Source organism: Macrotis lagotis, chromosome 2 (genome assembly GCF_037893015.1).
Source record: "Macrotis lagotis isolate mMagLag1 chromosome 2, bilby.v1.9.chrom.fasta, whole genome shotgun sequence".
Classification (NCBI taxonomy): domain Eukaryota; kingdom Metazoa; phylum Chordata; class Mammalia; order Peramelemorphia; family Peramelidae; genus Macrotis; species Macrotis lagotis.
This window is the reverse complement of record NC_133659.1, coordinates 343322567-343337329: the sequence shown is the minus strand read 5'-3', so window position 1 is coordinate 343337329 and position 14763 is coordinate 343322567. Positions and strand designations below refer to the sequence as shown.

Below are 14763 nucleotides of genomic sequence, written 5' to 3'. Positions count from 1 at the left end.
ACTAATAGGGCTGGAGACAAAGCAGGTGTGGAGAGCAATGCAAGAATCAGGCCTAGTTTGTGGAAATGTTGCTTTAAAGAGAACCACAAGAAAGTGAGGAGATGCATGTGGTGGTGGGAGATGAGAAGAAGAGAAGCAGAGGGGACAGCAGGATTGAGGGATTCGGAGCTCCTTGGGAACTAGGCTTCACTCCAAACTCTTGCTGCAGGTTGAGGGGGCTGACCATAGCGCTGCATGTGGTCCGGGCAGCTGACCGTGGTGCTGCCAGCTTCCCCCTTCTGACTAGAGAAGGAGGCTCATTGGAGGCACTTACCTCTTGTTGACAGGAACAAAGGGCTGTTTAGGCAACTGGATGCCAGACGCTTCCGCTGCAGAGGAAGAAAAGGCCTCAATGAGGACCCTTGGCGACCCCGACAGCTGCCACCTACCTCCCCACTCTTCACCTAGCTCAATGTCTCACATCCAATGAGAGGCACCCAGGGAACAAACTGCCATAATTTGAATCTGGTTCCCAAATTGGGGGCTCTTTCCACTGCTCCAGAAATTAATCTACCTCTGACTTTCCTCTCTCTCCCTCCACTAACTGGAGTGAGATTCAAGAAAAATCTTGGTCGACAAAGGGCTTAGCAAACCAAGAGACTGAAGTTTGGACTCTGGACAAGCCACAAAGAGTTGTTCCCCCTCATTTTTTAGTTGGCCCCAGAATCAATGACCAGAGATGGCAGGGTGAATGCCAAGCCAACCACTAGCTGGATGATAACTGCTCTCATTGTGCCTAGTACAATGGGAAGAGCTTGGATCTGGAGTCAGACGGTCTAAGTTCAGACCCCACCAGATGTTTCCATTAGTAGTGTGTGACCTTGGGCAGGTCATCAACTACTAATGTTTCTGTTCCTTCCTCTGTAAAATGAGGAGGGGGTAGGATACAATAGTCTCTCATCTCTTTCTGTTCTAGATCTGGACCCTTGTGATCTCATTTGAGCCCAGAAGCAGCCCTGGGAGGTAAGTACTATTGTTACAGAGGGGAAAACTGAGGCACTGAATAGTAAATGATTTGCCCAAAGGCTTTGTAATATCAGAGGTGGTCAGTGCTCTGTCCAGTACACATAAGCTCTGGCCTCCTTATAAGGAGCAGCAGGGAGAACAAAGATGGGGCATGTCCTTGGCACTATACCCTATCACACAGGAGAGATACTGGTACGTGGGGACAGGGAAATGATTTTAACCCAGGCCTTGTGACTGTCAGGGCTGGTTACTTCTGGGACACTGCCAGGGTCCTTACCAGATACAAGCTGCCCCCTTAGTTGGCTGCCATAACCCTAAGCCTCATGCAGAGGCACTTACCTCAGTCTCCAGGAGGCCACTGTATGCTGGGTTTGCTGTACTCCTCCTCTTCCTTTCCTGGCGCTTGCTCTGGATTTCTGGAAGGGCACAAATAGACAATCTATGATATGGCCCCCAAAGACCACTCTTCTCCACTGGCCACACGTATTTCATTTTCCTATCACAATCACAATCTCCTTTGGATAATCAAGGTGCCAAGAAGCAGGGTCTGGCATGAATTCTCCAGCATGTCCCATGGTCCCAAATCAACCAGATCATGGGTAGGGACAGTCACCAAAACCCCGCTGTGCACAGCTAGAATCTCAGAAGGCAGCCGAGTCAGTCTCTGGCTTGGGGTAGGAATCCCCTCTCTAGCACACTTGATAGGTGGTCAGCCAGTCGATAACTACTCAAATAACTCCAGCACTGGAGAGCTCCCCACATCACAAAAACCCACTCATTCTAATTTTGGATATCTCTGATTGGTAGGAGAGGCTTCCTTTCTAGTTAGCCAAAACTAGCTTCCTTCTCTTCTCATTCTGTTTCCTGGAGTTAAGAACAAGGCTGATCTCTCTTCATTAGGACAGCCCTTCCAATTCTGGAATCTACCGCAGTAACTTGTTACCACTGGTCCATCAATTGAGATAGAAGAGATATTTCTAAACACTTAGCATAGTACCTGGCAAACTGGATTCTTTTTTTTTTTTAGTTTTTTTTTTTTTTTGCAAGGCAAACGGGGTTAAGTGGCTTGCCCAAGGCCACACAGCTAGGTAATTATTAAGTGTCTGAGACTGGATTTGAACTCAGGTACTCCTGACTCCAGGGCCGGTGCTTTATCCACTGCAGCCACCTAGCTGCTCCCGCAAACTGGATTCTTAATAAGTGTTCCCCTTTCTTCTCCATTCCAAAGCCTAGCCCATCATCCCTTCCAACCATCGTCCTTTCTCCTTTGTTTTGACCATCCAACTTCTAGAGTTGTCTACTTTGGGCTTATCTAGTTTCTAACTGCTCATTTTCTTAAACCCTCAGTTATCAAGCTCTCTTTCTTTTGTCTCTTCCCCTCATCTCCCTCCTTGGGCAGCTCCTTTCTCCTACAGGTTCTCCTCCATTGAGCTCCTGCTCAGATTCCCTCTGCTCTACTGATAGGCCAGATCCACTGACCTCACTCTCTCCCAAACTCCACATTTTTCATCTCACCTCAATGTATTTACAGGGTACCCCCCACCTTATCTGGAGCTGGCATCGCTTTTTTTTCCTGCCTCTCTTTACTTCCATTTGCAGCTCAGCTCAGGTTTTACTTTCCTCAGGAAGCTTTCCTGAGACCCCAAGGGCTAATGCATTCTCTGCACTCTTAAGTTGTCTCCTGTTGACTTATTGGTGGAGATACAACCTGCCACACTTCCCAGAGGGCAGAAGCTATCTTGTTTTGACTTTGACATTCTATTATATCCTTAATGTCTAACATGACCTGGTGCTTGAACCCAACTGAAATTGAATCAATGTCAGATTTTATTTAAATAACCTCATACATACCCTCATCACAATCATTTTACTTTGTCTTTGTAATATTCTTTTTTTTTAAAAAAATTTGGTTTATAATATCATACTTCCCAATTACAATGTTTTAAAAAATTAACATTCATTTAAAATTGTTTTGAGTTCCCAATGTAAAATGAGTACAAGTAGGAAAGCAGTGTGCCCAATATCAGCAATAGCATAGGCTGATCAACTGTGAATGACTTGGCTAATCTCAGCAATACAATGACCCAAGAAATTTCCAAAGAACCTATGATGGAAAATGTTCTCCACACCCAGAGAGAGAACTGATGGAGTCTAAATGTAGATCAAAGAAAACTGGTTTTTGCTTTCTTCATTTTTAAATGTTTTTTTTCTTTTTGGATCTGTGTCTTCTCTCACAAGATCCCTAATGTGGAAATGTTTTTCATGAAAGCAACGTGGATAACCGACATCAACTTGCTTCCCAGGGATGAAGGAGGGGTAGGAGGGAGGGAAAGAATTTGAAGCTCAAAAATTTTTAAATGAATGTTAAAATTGTTTTTACATGTCATTGGGGGAAAAGAAAATATTAGTTTTAAAAGGGAAGCTATGAAAGACCTGTAAAAATGGACCAGTGAAATTATATTAATAGACTGATTCTCGTGCAAATAAACTTTTGTTGAGTTTCAGATTCTCTCCCCCACTCCGGCTTCTTCTCTACCCCCTGAGAAGGCAAGAAATATCAATTCTGTGTTCACATACATGTTTGGGTAGAAATATAGGTATGCATGCCTTAAATTTCTCTCCTGAGATGTCCAGTGCATTTCACTCATTCCTGGGTTGACTTTCCCTGAACCCTGTGAATTCTAGGCATAGGGACTAGACTGACTTCTATGTTTCCTGAGCTCAGGGAGAAGCCCAAGGCAGCTCAGCACCTTCTCTGAGGATTATTATCTTAGAAAATTGCCAAGAACAAAGGGGTCAAACTCCACCCCAGCCCTGCTTAAGCAAAACTCTCAAGTACAGTCAAAACCACATTAAAATGGGATAGGGAAATGTACACCAAGACAAAAAAAAAATGACAATGAAACCTAGATAACATCCCCTGGAGTTTTCTAAGTCATTAGCCTAGAACCCTAAGGGTTCATTAGGTGACCTTGGGTGACTTGCCCAGGATCATCCAGTCAGACATATCAAAAACATGGCTTCCTCTACTTTTCTATCATGAATCATGAAGGGCAATGATCCTTTCTCTCCAAGATTCACATCATTTCAAGTCCTCTTAGCTCTTCCTCCACATTGGAAAGAATTAAGGATTAAAGAAAGCAAGAAAATTTCACCTAAGAGACAAAGATAGGGAACCAGAAAGGGAAGAAGAGATAAAGAAAGGGGAGAGAGGGAGCTCAAAGGGACAGAAAAAGAAACAGACTGCTGACAAGCATTTAGCTGACTTAAGTTGTCATCACTCTTACATTATTATCAATCACATAGAGGGAGTCCTCCCCATCATGACCTGGACTAAGAGAGGAAGGAAGGGCCCTTGGACATCTTACCTTCCAGGTGTTCTGCTGTGACCAGGCCTAATGCTACCATGAAGGCAATTTTCTGAGGGGAAGAAACAAAGACGAATCAGTTTGGTTGAGTGCTCTCATACCCAGACCTTGAAGGAACCTTCTATTGGAGAGAGGTGTACTTGCTTCTTCAGATGGATCCTCAGCTCTAATTGGACATTTCACCTGGGAATCCACAGGTAAGAGGAAGGAAGGAAGGATGTGACAATGACAAGCTGAGACCAGCTGGTAGTAAACTCCTGGAGGTGGGAAAGCCCTGGGTAGGGCCATGGTCACAATCTCCACTTGTGTCAAAAAGTAGTTCAATCAATCAATGAATAAGGGCTTTGGAAGCACCTACTATGTGCCAAGCATGCCATCAAAGACAAAAATCAATGAGTTTTCGCTCAGAAAAAGACTGCATTAGAACAGGGACTCAATACATTAGTATATAAGAATATCTATAAAACAGGACCCTACAAAACAGGCGCCAGGTAATCTGGTGGGGGGGCTGCTGTGTAAAGATACTGCTTGGGGGTAGGGGGAGACTGGTAAACCCCACCCTGTTATGGGGAGGCACTAAAGTTGAGTTCAAGAGATGCAGGGGGGATATCCCTGGGATGGGGTGGGGCAGAGGGGTTGCTGGTACAAAGATTTCAAGGCCAGTTAGGTTGAACCAGAGCATACAGGAAGGTGAATAAGGTTCAAGGAGGCTGTGGAGGGAGAGGGGTGGCACCTGGGCATCTGGTTGTGAAGAACCCTGAATGCCCAAGAGAAGAGTTTCGAGGTCTTCCTGCAGCAGTAGGGGCTGCTGACTCTCTCTTTCTTCTCTTTCCATCTCTCTTGCCCCACCCCCCTCTGTGTCTCTGCCTCTTTAGCACACATATGTAAAAAGCACAGCTCCTTCTGAAAAATAAACTTTCATAAGGCTTTTTACAAGGCCATTCCATGTTGTAATTGCAAGTTCTATTTAAGTCATTAAATAAATTTATACTAATTATATCATTAGCTGTAATTACACTAATTGTATAAATGTACAATAACCAACCAGAATTTACTTTAAAGAAACAAAGAAAACTGGCTTAGGAACTTTCCCTTCGGGTTCAGGTTGTAGGAGGGAAAAAAGGTCTGAGGTGTGAATTGGCCACATAAGAGCTTGTGATGACTTTGTCTCCTCACCCACCCAATCTGGTGACCAACAGATCTTGGAGACAACTAGGGACAATCAGCTTTGAGGCCAATAAAGTCCTAATGTGTTAGAGCCAGGAGAAGCCTTTGAAAAGGGAATGTCAGAGCTAGAGGGGGCTCAGAACAGAGAAAATTGGTTTTTTGGTGGGGAGCTAAGAACATGGAATGTCAGAGCTGGGAGGGGCCTTGGAACAAGGAAGAGCACAGCTGGGTGGGGATTCAGAACAAGAAGGTTGAAGCTGGGAGGGCCCTTAGATGAGGGAAGACCAGGGTGGAGGGGTCTGAAAACAGAGACTTTGGAGCCGGGAGTGAATTTAGATCAGGGAAAGTCAGCTGGGATGGAACCTGGAACAGGAGGGTCAGAGCTGGTTGAGATCCGACACCCAACCCTACACTCTGGCTATCAGCGCCTGCCACACCAGAAGATCTTGGAGCGTGGAAGTAGTCTAGCTAAGTTTCAATATGGACATCTCCTGATTGGCTGCAAGGTCACAAGCTGTGGGGACGCAGGGATCCCCAATATCTATCCCCATGTCACAGAGGTTCTGTGATGTGTTCCAGAACAGGGACTCCCCAGGTCAGGAAAAGCAGGCAATTCTCGGAGAATTAGTCCCTCATTTACTTGAAGCTGCCAGCTTGTAAAAGTTGAGTGGGCCTTACTGGGGACCAGGGGCCCATGGACAAGGAAAGGAGGGAGGGGGGCCAGGGACTGGTTAATGTCAGACCTGTTCCTGTGAGTGTCCCCAAGAGATGACTGGGCAGGCTCTGCCAAAGGTCAGAGCCCTTTCTCCTGGAGTGCCCTTGAAAGGGTGATCAGGATCCTGAATGCTGACGTCCCCAAGACCTCCTTTATCCTGCACCTCACAAGTGAAGAGGGCAGGTATGGGGGTAAAAAACTTCTTGGTCTCTGTCTTCCACCCCCTTCTTCTTCTTCTTCTTGGTGATTCCAGTAGGGATGGGAAGGAAAAGGAGATGCCCCCCAGACCCCCACCACACACACAGAGCCTGAGCAGGGAGATGAAGGGCCCACTGACCTCTGGACTCTCCTGGACATCAGGAGATACTTCTTTCTTCTTTTTAGAGGCTGGGGCTCCCTGAGGCAACTCTTCTGGAGGCTTCTGTGCCTCGGCCTTGCTATCAGACTGAGTCTGAACTTGAGGCTGAATGATGATGACCTGAAAGGCAGGCATGGACCACCATGATGAGGCACATTCAAAGGGCCCTGTCAGCTCTTATGATCTCTGGCCTAAGATCCACCCACCATCCCACTCTAACTGTTCTAAGCTCTAGACTTGGACTTTTTTTACTTGAGGTCACAGACCACTAGTACATGGCCTCTTCGACCTTGCATCTATAAGAATAAATTCAGCTCTCTTGATCCAAAAGAACCAATTTCTGGACTGCAGGCAGGATTTGAACCCAGGTTTTTTTGGGGGGGTTTGCTCAATATTGCATCTTTGATCCCTCTGCCCTTCAGCTCACCTTCCCCAGGTCCCTTCCCCCTTGTGGCTCCCAAGGTAGGTGGGCAGGGCTGCATCACCAGCCCAGGCTCACTCACTTTGTTGTCGGCACTGATGAGGAGAGGCTGGACCTTGATGCTGTCGCTGACCATAGAAACAGTGGCAGTGGCAGCGGCAGTGGCAGAGCTGGGTTTGATGGGAGAGGCAGCATTGCTGGGGGATGTGGAGATGATGGCATAGGCAACCCCAGCTCCACTTAGGGGGGACGTAAGGGCAGCAGGCTCCACCACAGGTTGGTTGACGGTGTTGTTGGCAGTAGGGAGGGCCGGGCTGGGGTTCTTGATGCTGACAACAGTGGCCTTCTGGAAGGTTGGCGTCTGCTTGGATGGGCGCTCTCGGCATGGGGAGATGGGAAGGCTGTCGGGAATCAGGGTCTTTGGCCTGACCTGGAAAAAGGTAGATCCATACTCACCCATGGGAGCAGATCAACAAAGAGCATTCTGCATTTGTAAGCATTCATAAAAGGGCCTACAGGAGTCAAAAAAAGTCCTGACAGAGCCAGAGAAGGCAGTTCAGGAATAGGGAATTGATAAGCAAAGGCAAAGAGACTGGAGAGACCAATGGATGCTAAGGGAACATAGTTGTCTAGCCTGGGGTGGATCCAAGAGGGGAGGATGGCATCAGTTTGTGGAAATCCTAGAATGACAGGCAAGAGCTTGAAATTTTGCTGGGGCACCCCAACCCACCTTTCCAGCCTTTTTGAAAATTCTCCTTTCCACACTCTGGGATCCAAGCAAGGTATCCTTGCCATATCCCTTCATCTCTCCAACCTTTCTCCCCCTTCTCTTTCCTGTCTTCCAAAATCTTCTCCATGAATTCTACAATGCAACCATACTGGCCCATCCAGGGTGCCATCCATTCCTTGGCACTGACCATCCTTCAGGCCAGGAAAGCACCTTTTCACCTCAGTTTCCCAGAGTTCCCCTTTTTCTTCAGGCCCCACCTTCTGCATGGACCCTCATCCTGATCCCCCATGTGCTCACTCACACCCTACCTCTCTCTCAAAATGCCTGGAGCAGGGCTGCTTTGCTTCCTATGTACTGACTCTCATTTTGAGCCTCTGCTTATATCCCCCACCAGAATAGTAACAAACATCACTTACACAGTGCTTCAAACCTACAACAACCTTGTGAGGTAAGTGTTATGGATGAAGAAACTGAAGCACAGAGAGGTTGTGATATGCCCAGTGTCACACAGCTGAGAGAGATAGGATTTGAACCCAGGTCTTCCATTCAACTGTACCACTCAGCTACCCAAGAAGACCTTATTCTGGCTGTGATTTGGGTGGGATCAGCCTCTCTGATACTATCTATGTCAGAGCTAGACGGGCATTAGAATACAGACTGTTAGGGAGAGCTAGTCTACCCTCTCACATTGATGGCAACCATTCACTTAGTGGGGGGCACCGCATACCAATTAGATCATGGGTCTATTAATAATAGCAAATATCCTTGGGCTTTCAGAGTGGGATCAAGGGGGTGGGTAAAAACAAGCATCTCATCAAAGTGGCAAAAAAGGAGTCAAAGAAATCCATTTTCGAAGATGGATTGATATCCTGTAGCTATGTCCACCATTCACACTAGCAAGACACTGGTTCCAAGGACTCCAAGAATAAAAATTGCCTCTGATGGGCTCAAGGATTGAGCTTTTGAAGTGAGCTTGGCTGATCTGCAGATTGATGAGGTTACTCTTTGTAAGTTCAAATTAATTACTAAAGATCTTCAGGGTAAAAATTGTTTTCTTCATTTCCATGGACTAGATTTTACCTGGGATAAGATGTGCTTCGTGGTAAAAAAAAAAAAAAAAAATAGCAATGGCTCCTTTTTCCACCCTGGTTGGTTTTACTAAAAAGTGAAACAACCACATGCATCAGACTTCTTATGCCCAGCACAACAGACTGGTGAAATTCAGAAGAAAATCAAGACTTAAGACAAAGAAGCTGTTGTTAAACTAATTCAATAGCATTGGAAAAGACCTAGAAAAGGCCTGCCAGGTCATTTACCTTATCCATGATGTTCAAAAAGTCAAAAAACTGCTCAAGAAGCCCATATTTGAATTGGGAAAGCTAATAGAATTGTACAATGAAGATGGTGGCTCTGGAGATAAAGCGAGCCCCAAAGTAGAAGGGCCGACAGTTCTGAACCAGCAGTGCAAGAATCTACCTAAAACAAGAGCTTTTTTTTTTTTTAGGTTTGGTTTTTTTTTTTTTTTGCAAGGCAAATGGGGTTAAGTGGCTTGCCCAAGGCCACACGGCTAAGTAATTATTAAGTGTCTGAGACTGGATTTGAACCCAGGTACTCCTGACTCCAAACAAGAGCTTTTAAAGGTATAAAAATAATAGCAGAAGAAAAATTAAAAATGTGTAAAGCGTGTTATCCTAGCCCTAACCCTTGCCTAGCTCTACTCTGAGCCTTACAGAAGCCCCATGAGGGTGGGAGCAGCATCAATGCAGTCCCAACTTTAATATTAGGAGATCAGAGCACACAGCTAGTAAATACCATAAGTCAGACTTGAATCCAGGGTTCCCTGACTCTTACTCTTTTCTGTGCCCATTGTCTCCCACAGGGACAACGGCTTTTTGTAACATGCACTTTCAGGGGGTCAGGGTGTAGAAAGAGCTTTGTACCCCCCATTAATCTAACTTAATATTATTAATAAAACCTTTGGTTGTAGTGATCACCAGGAATGACTTGGAAAAAACAACAAACAAGCCATGAAAATAGGGGGTTGGGAACAGTGAGGAATATCTGATCAGAAGAGGAGGAAGCTGGAGGGAAAGGAGGAAGAGAGCTGGGGTCCCACAATTCTGACCGAGGCCTTGCCCTGGGAATTACCAGACTCCCCAAAGATACTGGTGTCTCTGGGAGGGGTCATATCTCTTTATATTAAAAAAAAATCCGAGTTTAGAGTGGATAGGAGCCTTGGAGGGAGGAATCTGTGTTTCTCTAGCACCTAATACATCTCAGGCCCTGGATTAAGGGTTTTTTTTTTTTTTTTATTTTAACAATGAGATCCCATGTGAGCCTTAGACTTCATCTTGGGTCCTTTTATAGAGGAGGAAAGTAAGGCCCATAGAGAGGAAGAGACTTTCCTAAGGCTAGGGGGCAAAGCTGTGCCAAGGGTACATTTAATGAGTTTTGTTTTTAGAGTAAAGTGAGACCAAAATTCCAAAAAATTACTTTAATGAGTTAGAAAAAATTGTAAGTAAATTCATGTGGGGAAACAAAAAATCAAGAATTTCCAGGGATTTAATGAAAAAAGTGCAAAAGAAGGTGACTAAGCCCTACCAGATCTAAAATTATATTATAAAGCATCAACCATCAAAACTGTCTGGTATTGGCTAAGAATAGAGTGGTGGATCAGGGGAATACACTAGGTGCAAAAGCAGGAGATGATTCTAGTAATCTGCTGTTTGATGAACCCAAAGAGTCCAGCTATTGGGTTTAAAAACTCTCTTCAATAAAAACTGCTGGGGAAAATTAGAGTGAAGTGAGTTCTGAAAAGGAGTAGGGGTGGGGGGGCTTGTCCAGAGACCTTAGAACCTGGAATCCCAATGAGGGAAGGATCTCAGAGAATCCCTGGTCCTCACCTGTTTGTTTTTACAAAAGAGAAAACTGAGCCCCAGAGGAGGGAAAAGTTGTCCAGTGACTTGGCAGCAGTCTAGATTCTCAATCTGTACCCTGGGAGCCTCTCCAGTTCCCATTGCCAAGCCCTCAGCAGTGTCAGCATTTCTGTACCCAGCCTTGACAGTGCTGATCTCGGCACTCCCAGGGTGGTCTTACTGATGGAGTGGCAGCCTTCCGGGGGCACATCCACCCTGGCCAACAGCCCAGCTAGGCTGTGCTTCCCCTGGCCCTAGGAAACTGGCCAGGTCCCGATGGTCACTAGCTCCCACCCCTCGCGGCCCCTTCCTGGCAGGACCTACCCTCCATGGACAGCGACCCTGAGCAGCCAAAGGCTGAGTGAGAGCGGCCTGCGCTCTTGTGGCCCAGGCCAGCACCTGTGGGGGCTCTCTGGGGCTCAGAGCTACGTCCAAAGAAGTGGGAAGGGTAGGAATGGAAGCAAGGGGAAATACACATTTATCAAGTGCAAATCTGCTCATTTGAGCCTCATCACAACCCTGGGAGGTAGGTGTAGACGGAGGGTAAAAGATCACATGACTAATTACACCCGACAAAGCCCAGATTTGGACACAGGTCTTCCTGATCAGTGTTCTCTTCCTAAGTCATCAGCTATCTCCTCAAGGGAGCAGGGCAGGAGATAGGGAATCAGATAGATTCAAGTCTGGACTCTGTAGTGACCTAAGCAATGTCCCTTCTCTCTCACAGGGCCTTGGTTACCACATCTGGAAATGAAAAGGTCAGACAGACTAGGCGATAATAAAGGAGAGCTGGGATTTCCATAGCTCTTGAAAATATGATTTCATTTGATCCTCCTGGGATCTGTGGATCTGGGGGAACTGAGACACAGAGAGGTAGAGTAAGCTGCCCAGACTTAACCAGCTTCTAAATTTCTGAGGCAGGATTTGAACTCAGGTCCTTCTGACTCTACTTCACCATTCTATCCACTCTGCTATCTCTTAGATGATCTCTAAGGCCCAACTTTTATATACCATGCTTTAAGTTTTCTCCCATCTTTGAAAGGCTCTGTTCCAATCAAGCCACAAACTTTTATTAGGCATCTTTGTCAGTCAGGTAACAAGCACCAACCACCAGACTGGGCAAAAACCATACAAACACACAGAATTAAACAGTCCCTCTTCTCCAATTCTGTGGTGCTATGCTTCCCAATATAAAAGTTTCAAGTCACAGCCTCTCTACAAAGTGCTCCCCAAGGACCTGCTCAGGACAATCAGGGACCAGTCACTAGACATCTTTTTCTCCAACATAATAATTCACAAGCTGCCCTTAAGATATGGAAAGGACGTGACTAACGTCTTCCACCGTGGCCCTAATCGCTGTCTTTTAGAATGGAAGATGTGGACTTCCATGGTCCTCTGCCTTAAAAATCTGTGCTTCCCTAAGACATCAAGTTTCTGCCTTAAGACAATGTGGTCCCCTAAAATGCCAAGTCTCTGCTTTAAGATTCTGTGGTCCCTAGAGGCTGCTTCTAGGGCCTTGATGGGGCTAGAGGAGAGGTTGATGATTCTAGGCTTGAAAGAGCCAGACTTTGAGCAAATAAGATTCCAAAAGACTTTGCTACCATGAGTCTGAGGCTGAGATTCGTGGCTTCTAAGATTCTCAGCTTGGTAGAGCTGTTGAGAATGGGTTCCTGGGGATGCTGGCTTATGGAGACAGGGAGGTTTCAAGATCTAATTACTGTTTGCACTGAACAGCAATCTCATAATTAATATTTGTTAGTTTTCCTATTTAGCAGTGATTCCACAGCACACCAAGTGACTTGGCGATCATTTGAAACTCATTGCTTCTCCAGACAAAAGCTATAGGAGGGAACAAGATGATTCTTAGAGATTTTTCCAAGGAAAATCTTCCCTAATGGCACGAAGTGACCAAATGGACACATCTGTCTCACGTTTATCTCAGGGCCACTAGTTGAGAGGAAGTCTCTTTCCCCTCCATTTTCTAGATCTAGCCCTAGTTCCCCACTTCCAGGCAGTCTCCCCTGATTACCCTAGCCACCTGGCACCATGAGGCGCCATCTATTAGGCCTTGTACATGCGGCCCCTCTAGAATGAAATATTTATTAGCCAATCAGCATCAATTAAGAACTTATGTATCAAGTGGGCTTTTGAGAACTAGGGAAACAAGGAAAGGGAGAAAACAGTCCATACCCTCAGGGATCTCCCATTCTAATAGGAGCAGCTGACTTTTTTGGGGCACTTCAAGTTCTTCACAACTTGACTCCTTCCCCCTTTGCCTACCTTCTTGCACTTGCCTCCCCTCACGTCCCCTATGATTCAGCAATGCTGACTCTTGGCTGATCTTCATCTTAGGGTCTGTCAGGAATGCTCTCACCCCTCACCTCTGCCTCTCCAAATTCCTCTTGTTCTTTGAGACTCACCTCAAATACCTCCTTCTAGAGGACTGTCCTGAGCCCCAAGAGGTGGCATGTCCCCTCTCTCCTCTCACATTCCCTTGCATTCATTTCCCATAGATTCCATCTATGATTCTACGTGTGCATTTTGTTCCCCCACTCCCCATTAGAATGGAAACCCCTTGAGGGCAGGGACTATTTTGTTTTGGGCTGAGTATTCCCAGGGTTTGGCATGCAGTCAATAGTTAATTAAATGCTTGTGATTGATTACAGTGTAAGGGATGCTTCCCAGAGTGACTTGTTTTCTTGTCAGGGAGCTGCTGTGTCTAAGGAGGCTACGAGGCAGAATCATGAGGACCCAGAGTCAGAGGGATGGGCTTGGGCTGATTGAGTGGCCTCAGGCAAGTCATTCAACTTCCCACTAGTAAAATGCAGTCACAGAATAGTGGGATTGTGCATAGAGATTCATCAGGGATCTCCCACTCCCTTTACAAATGAGCAACTGGCTCAAAATCACATAGCTAGTCAGAATTTGAATTCAATTCCCCAGACTGTGGATGGAGGATTCTTTCTACCATTCCCCAGAGTAACTAGGCTCACACACACTATGCTGTCAACTTCTCAGAGCTATTGTGGAGAAGGTTCCTTGTAAACATGCTAAATCATCATCATCATTGCGCAGCTGTGGCACAGTGGATAAAGTGCTAGGTCTGAAGTCAGGAAGACCTGAGTTCAAATACTTACTAGCTCTGTTTCCTTGGACAAGTCACTTAACCCCTGTTTGCCTCCATTCTTCACCTGTAATATGGGAACACATTGGAGAAGGAAATGGCAAACCACTTCAGTAATCCTTGTCAAGAAAACCTGTCCATGGGATCACATAGGGCCAGATATGACAGAACAGCACTGCTCCCATGGGTACACATACCCATGTTTTCTCCTTTAAATAGCCCTGCAGTGTAGGCAAGGCAGGAATTCATGCTGCCATTTCTCACAAGAGAAAACTGAGACCCAAAGTATGGAAGTGACTTGTCCAGGGTCTCACCTTTTTTTTTTCTTTTAAAGCTAGAATCACAAGACTGAAAATGAGGGACCTGGGAGGCCCTAGGAGTGTAAGCTCTCCCAACCTGTCACCTAGAGTTGTTTGCACCATACTAGCTTCCTCCCCAATAGAAGAGAGAAGCTGGGGCAGGAATTTAGGAAATGGGACAGGTGACAAGGACCAGGGGTCCCCCCCAGAGTCACCTCTAGCTCTTCAACAACTACAGGATGGATTTGAGATATGGAGACATCCATCAACAGCCCTTTCCTCACCAATATACACACTTTCACACACACACGGGAGCATGAGCACAAGCATGGACACACCCACACCCATATCCTTACACACACACACACACACACACACAGAGCCTCCAGGACTACAGGTGTGGCTGGAGTCACAAATGTTGGTTCTTGTGGGCAATGGACAGAAGAAACAGATACCAAGCTTGGGAGCACAGAATTAGGCCATGGACAGCCCAGATGTTCCCTCCAGAAGCCCACCAGTCATCCCCCAGGATAGGAATGGAGGAGGGAGCCGTCCATCCTCTGCAGGGCCCAGGCTGGTCATGGGGATTGACAAAATTCAACGGTGATACTATGAAGAGAATGATGGATTTGAATTAGAGGTCCAGAATGGGAGGCCAGCT

At 46.1% G+C, this 14763-nt stretch overlaps 1 protein-coding gene and 1 pseudogene across 1 annotated transcript in view; one reads left to right on the top strand and one right to left on the bottom strand.

Moving 5' to 3' along the window:
• Positions 1-14763, bottom strand: part of PHF21B (PHD finger protein 21B) — a 118537-nt gene that overhangs the window by 6650 nt on the left and 97124 nt on the right. Inside the window, exons 4-8 of the mRNA XM_074227319.1 lie at positions 7117-7464; positions 6593-6733; positions 4374-4425; positions 1345-1421; positions 314-368 (exon numbers count right to left, since the gene is read on the bottom strand). Of these exons, the coding sequence (XP_074083420.1) occupies positions 314-368; positions 1345-1421; positions 4374-4425; positions 6593-6733; positions 7117-7464 (673 nt within the window). The remainder of the gene's footprint in view (positions 1-313; positions 369-1344; positions 1422-4373; positions 4426-6592; positions 6734-7116; positions 7465-14763) is intronic.
• Positions 8588-9244, top strand: LOC141510903 (small ribosomal subunit protein eS1-like; annotated as a pseudogene).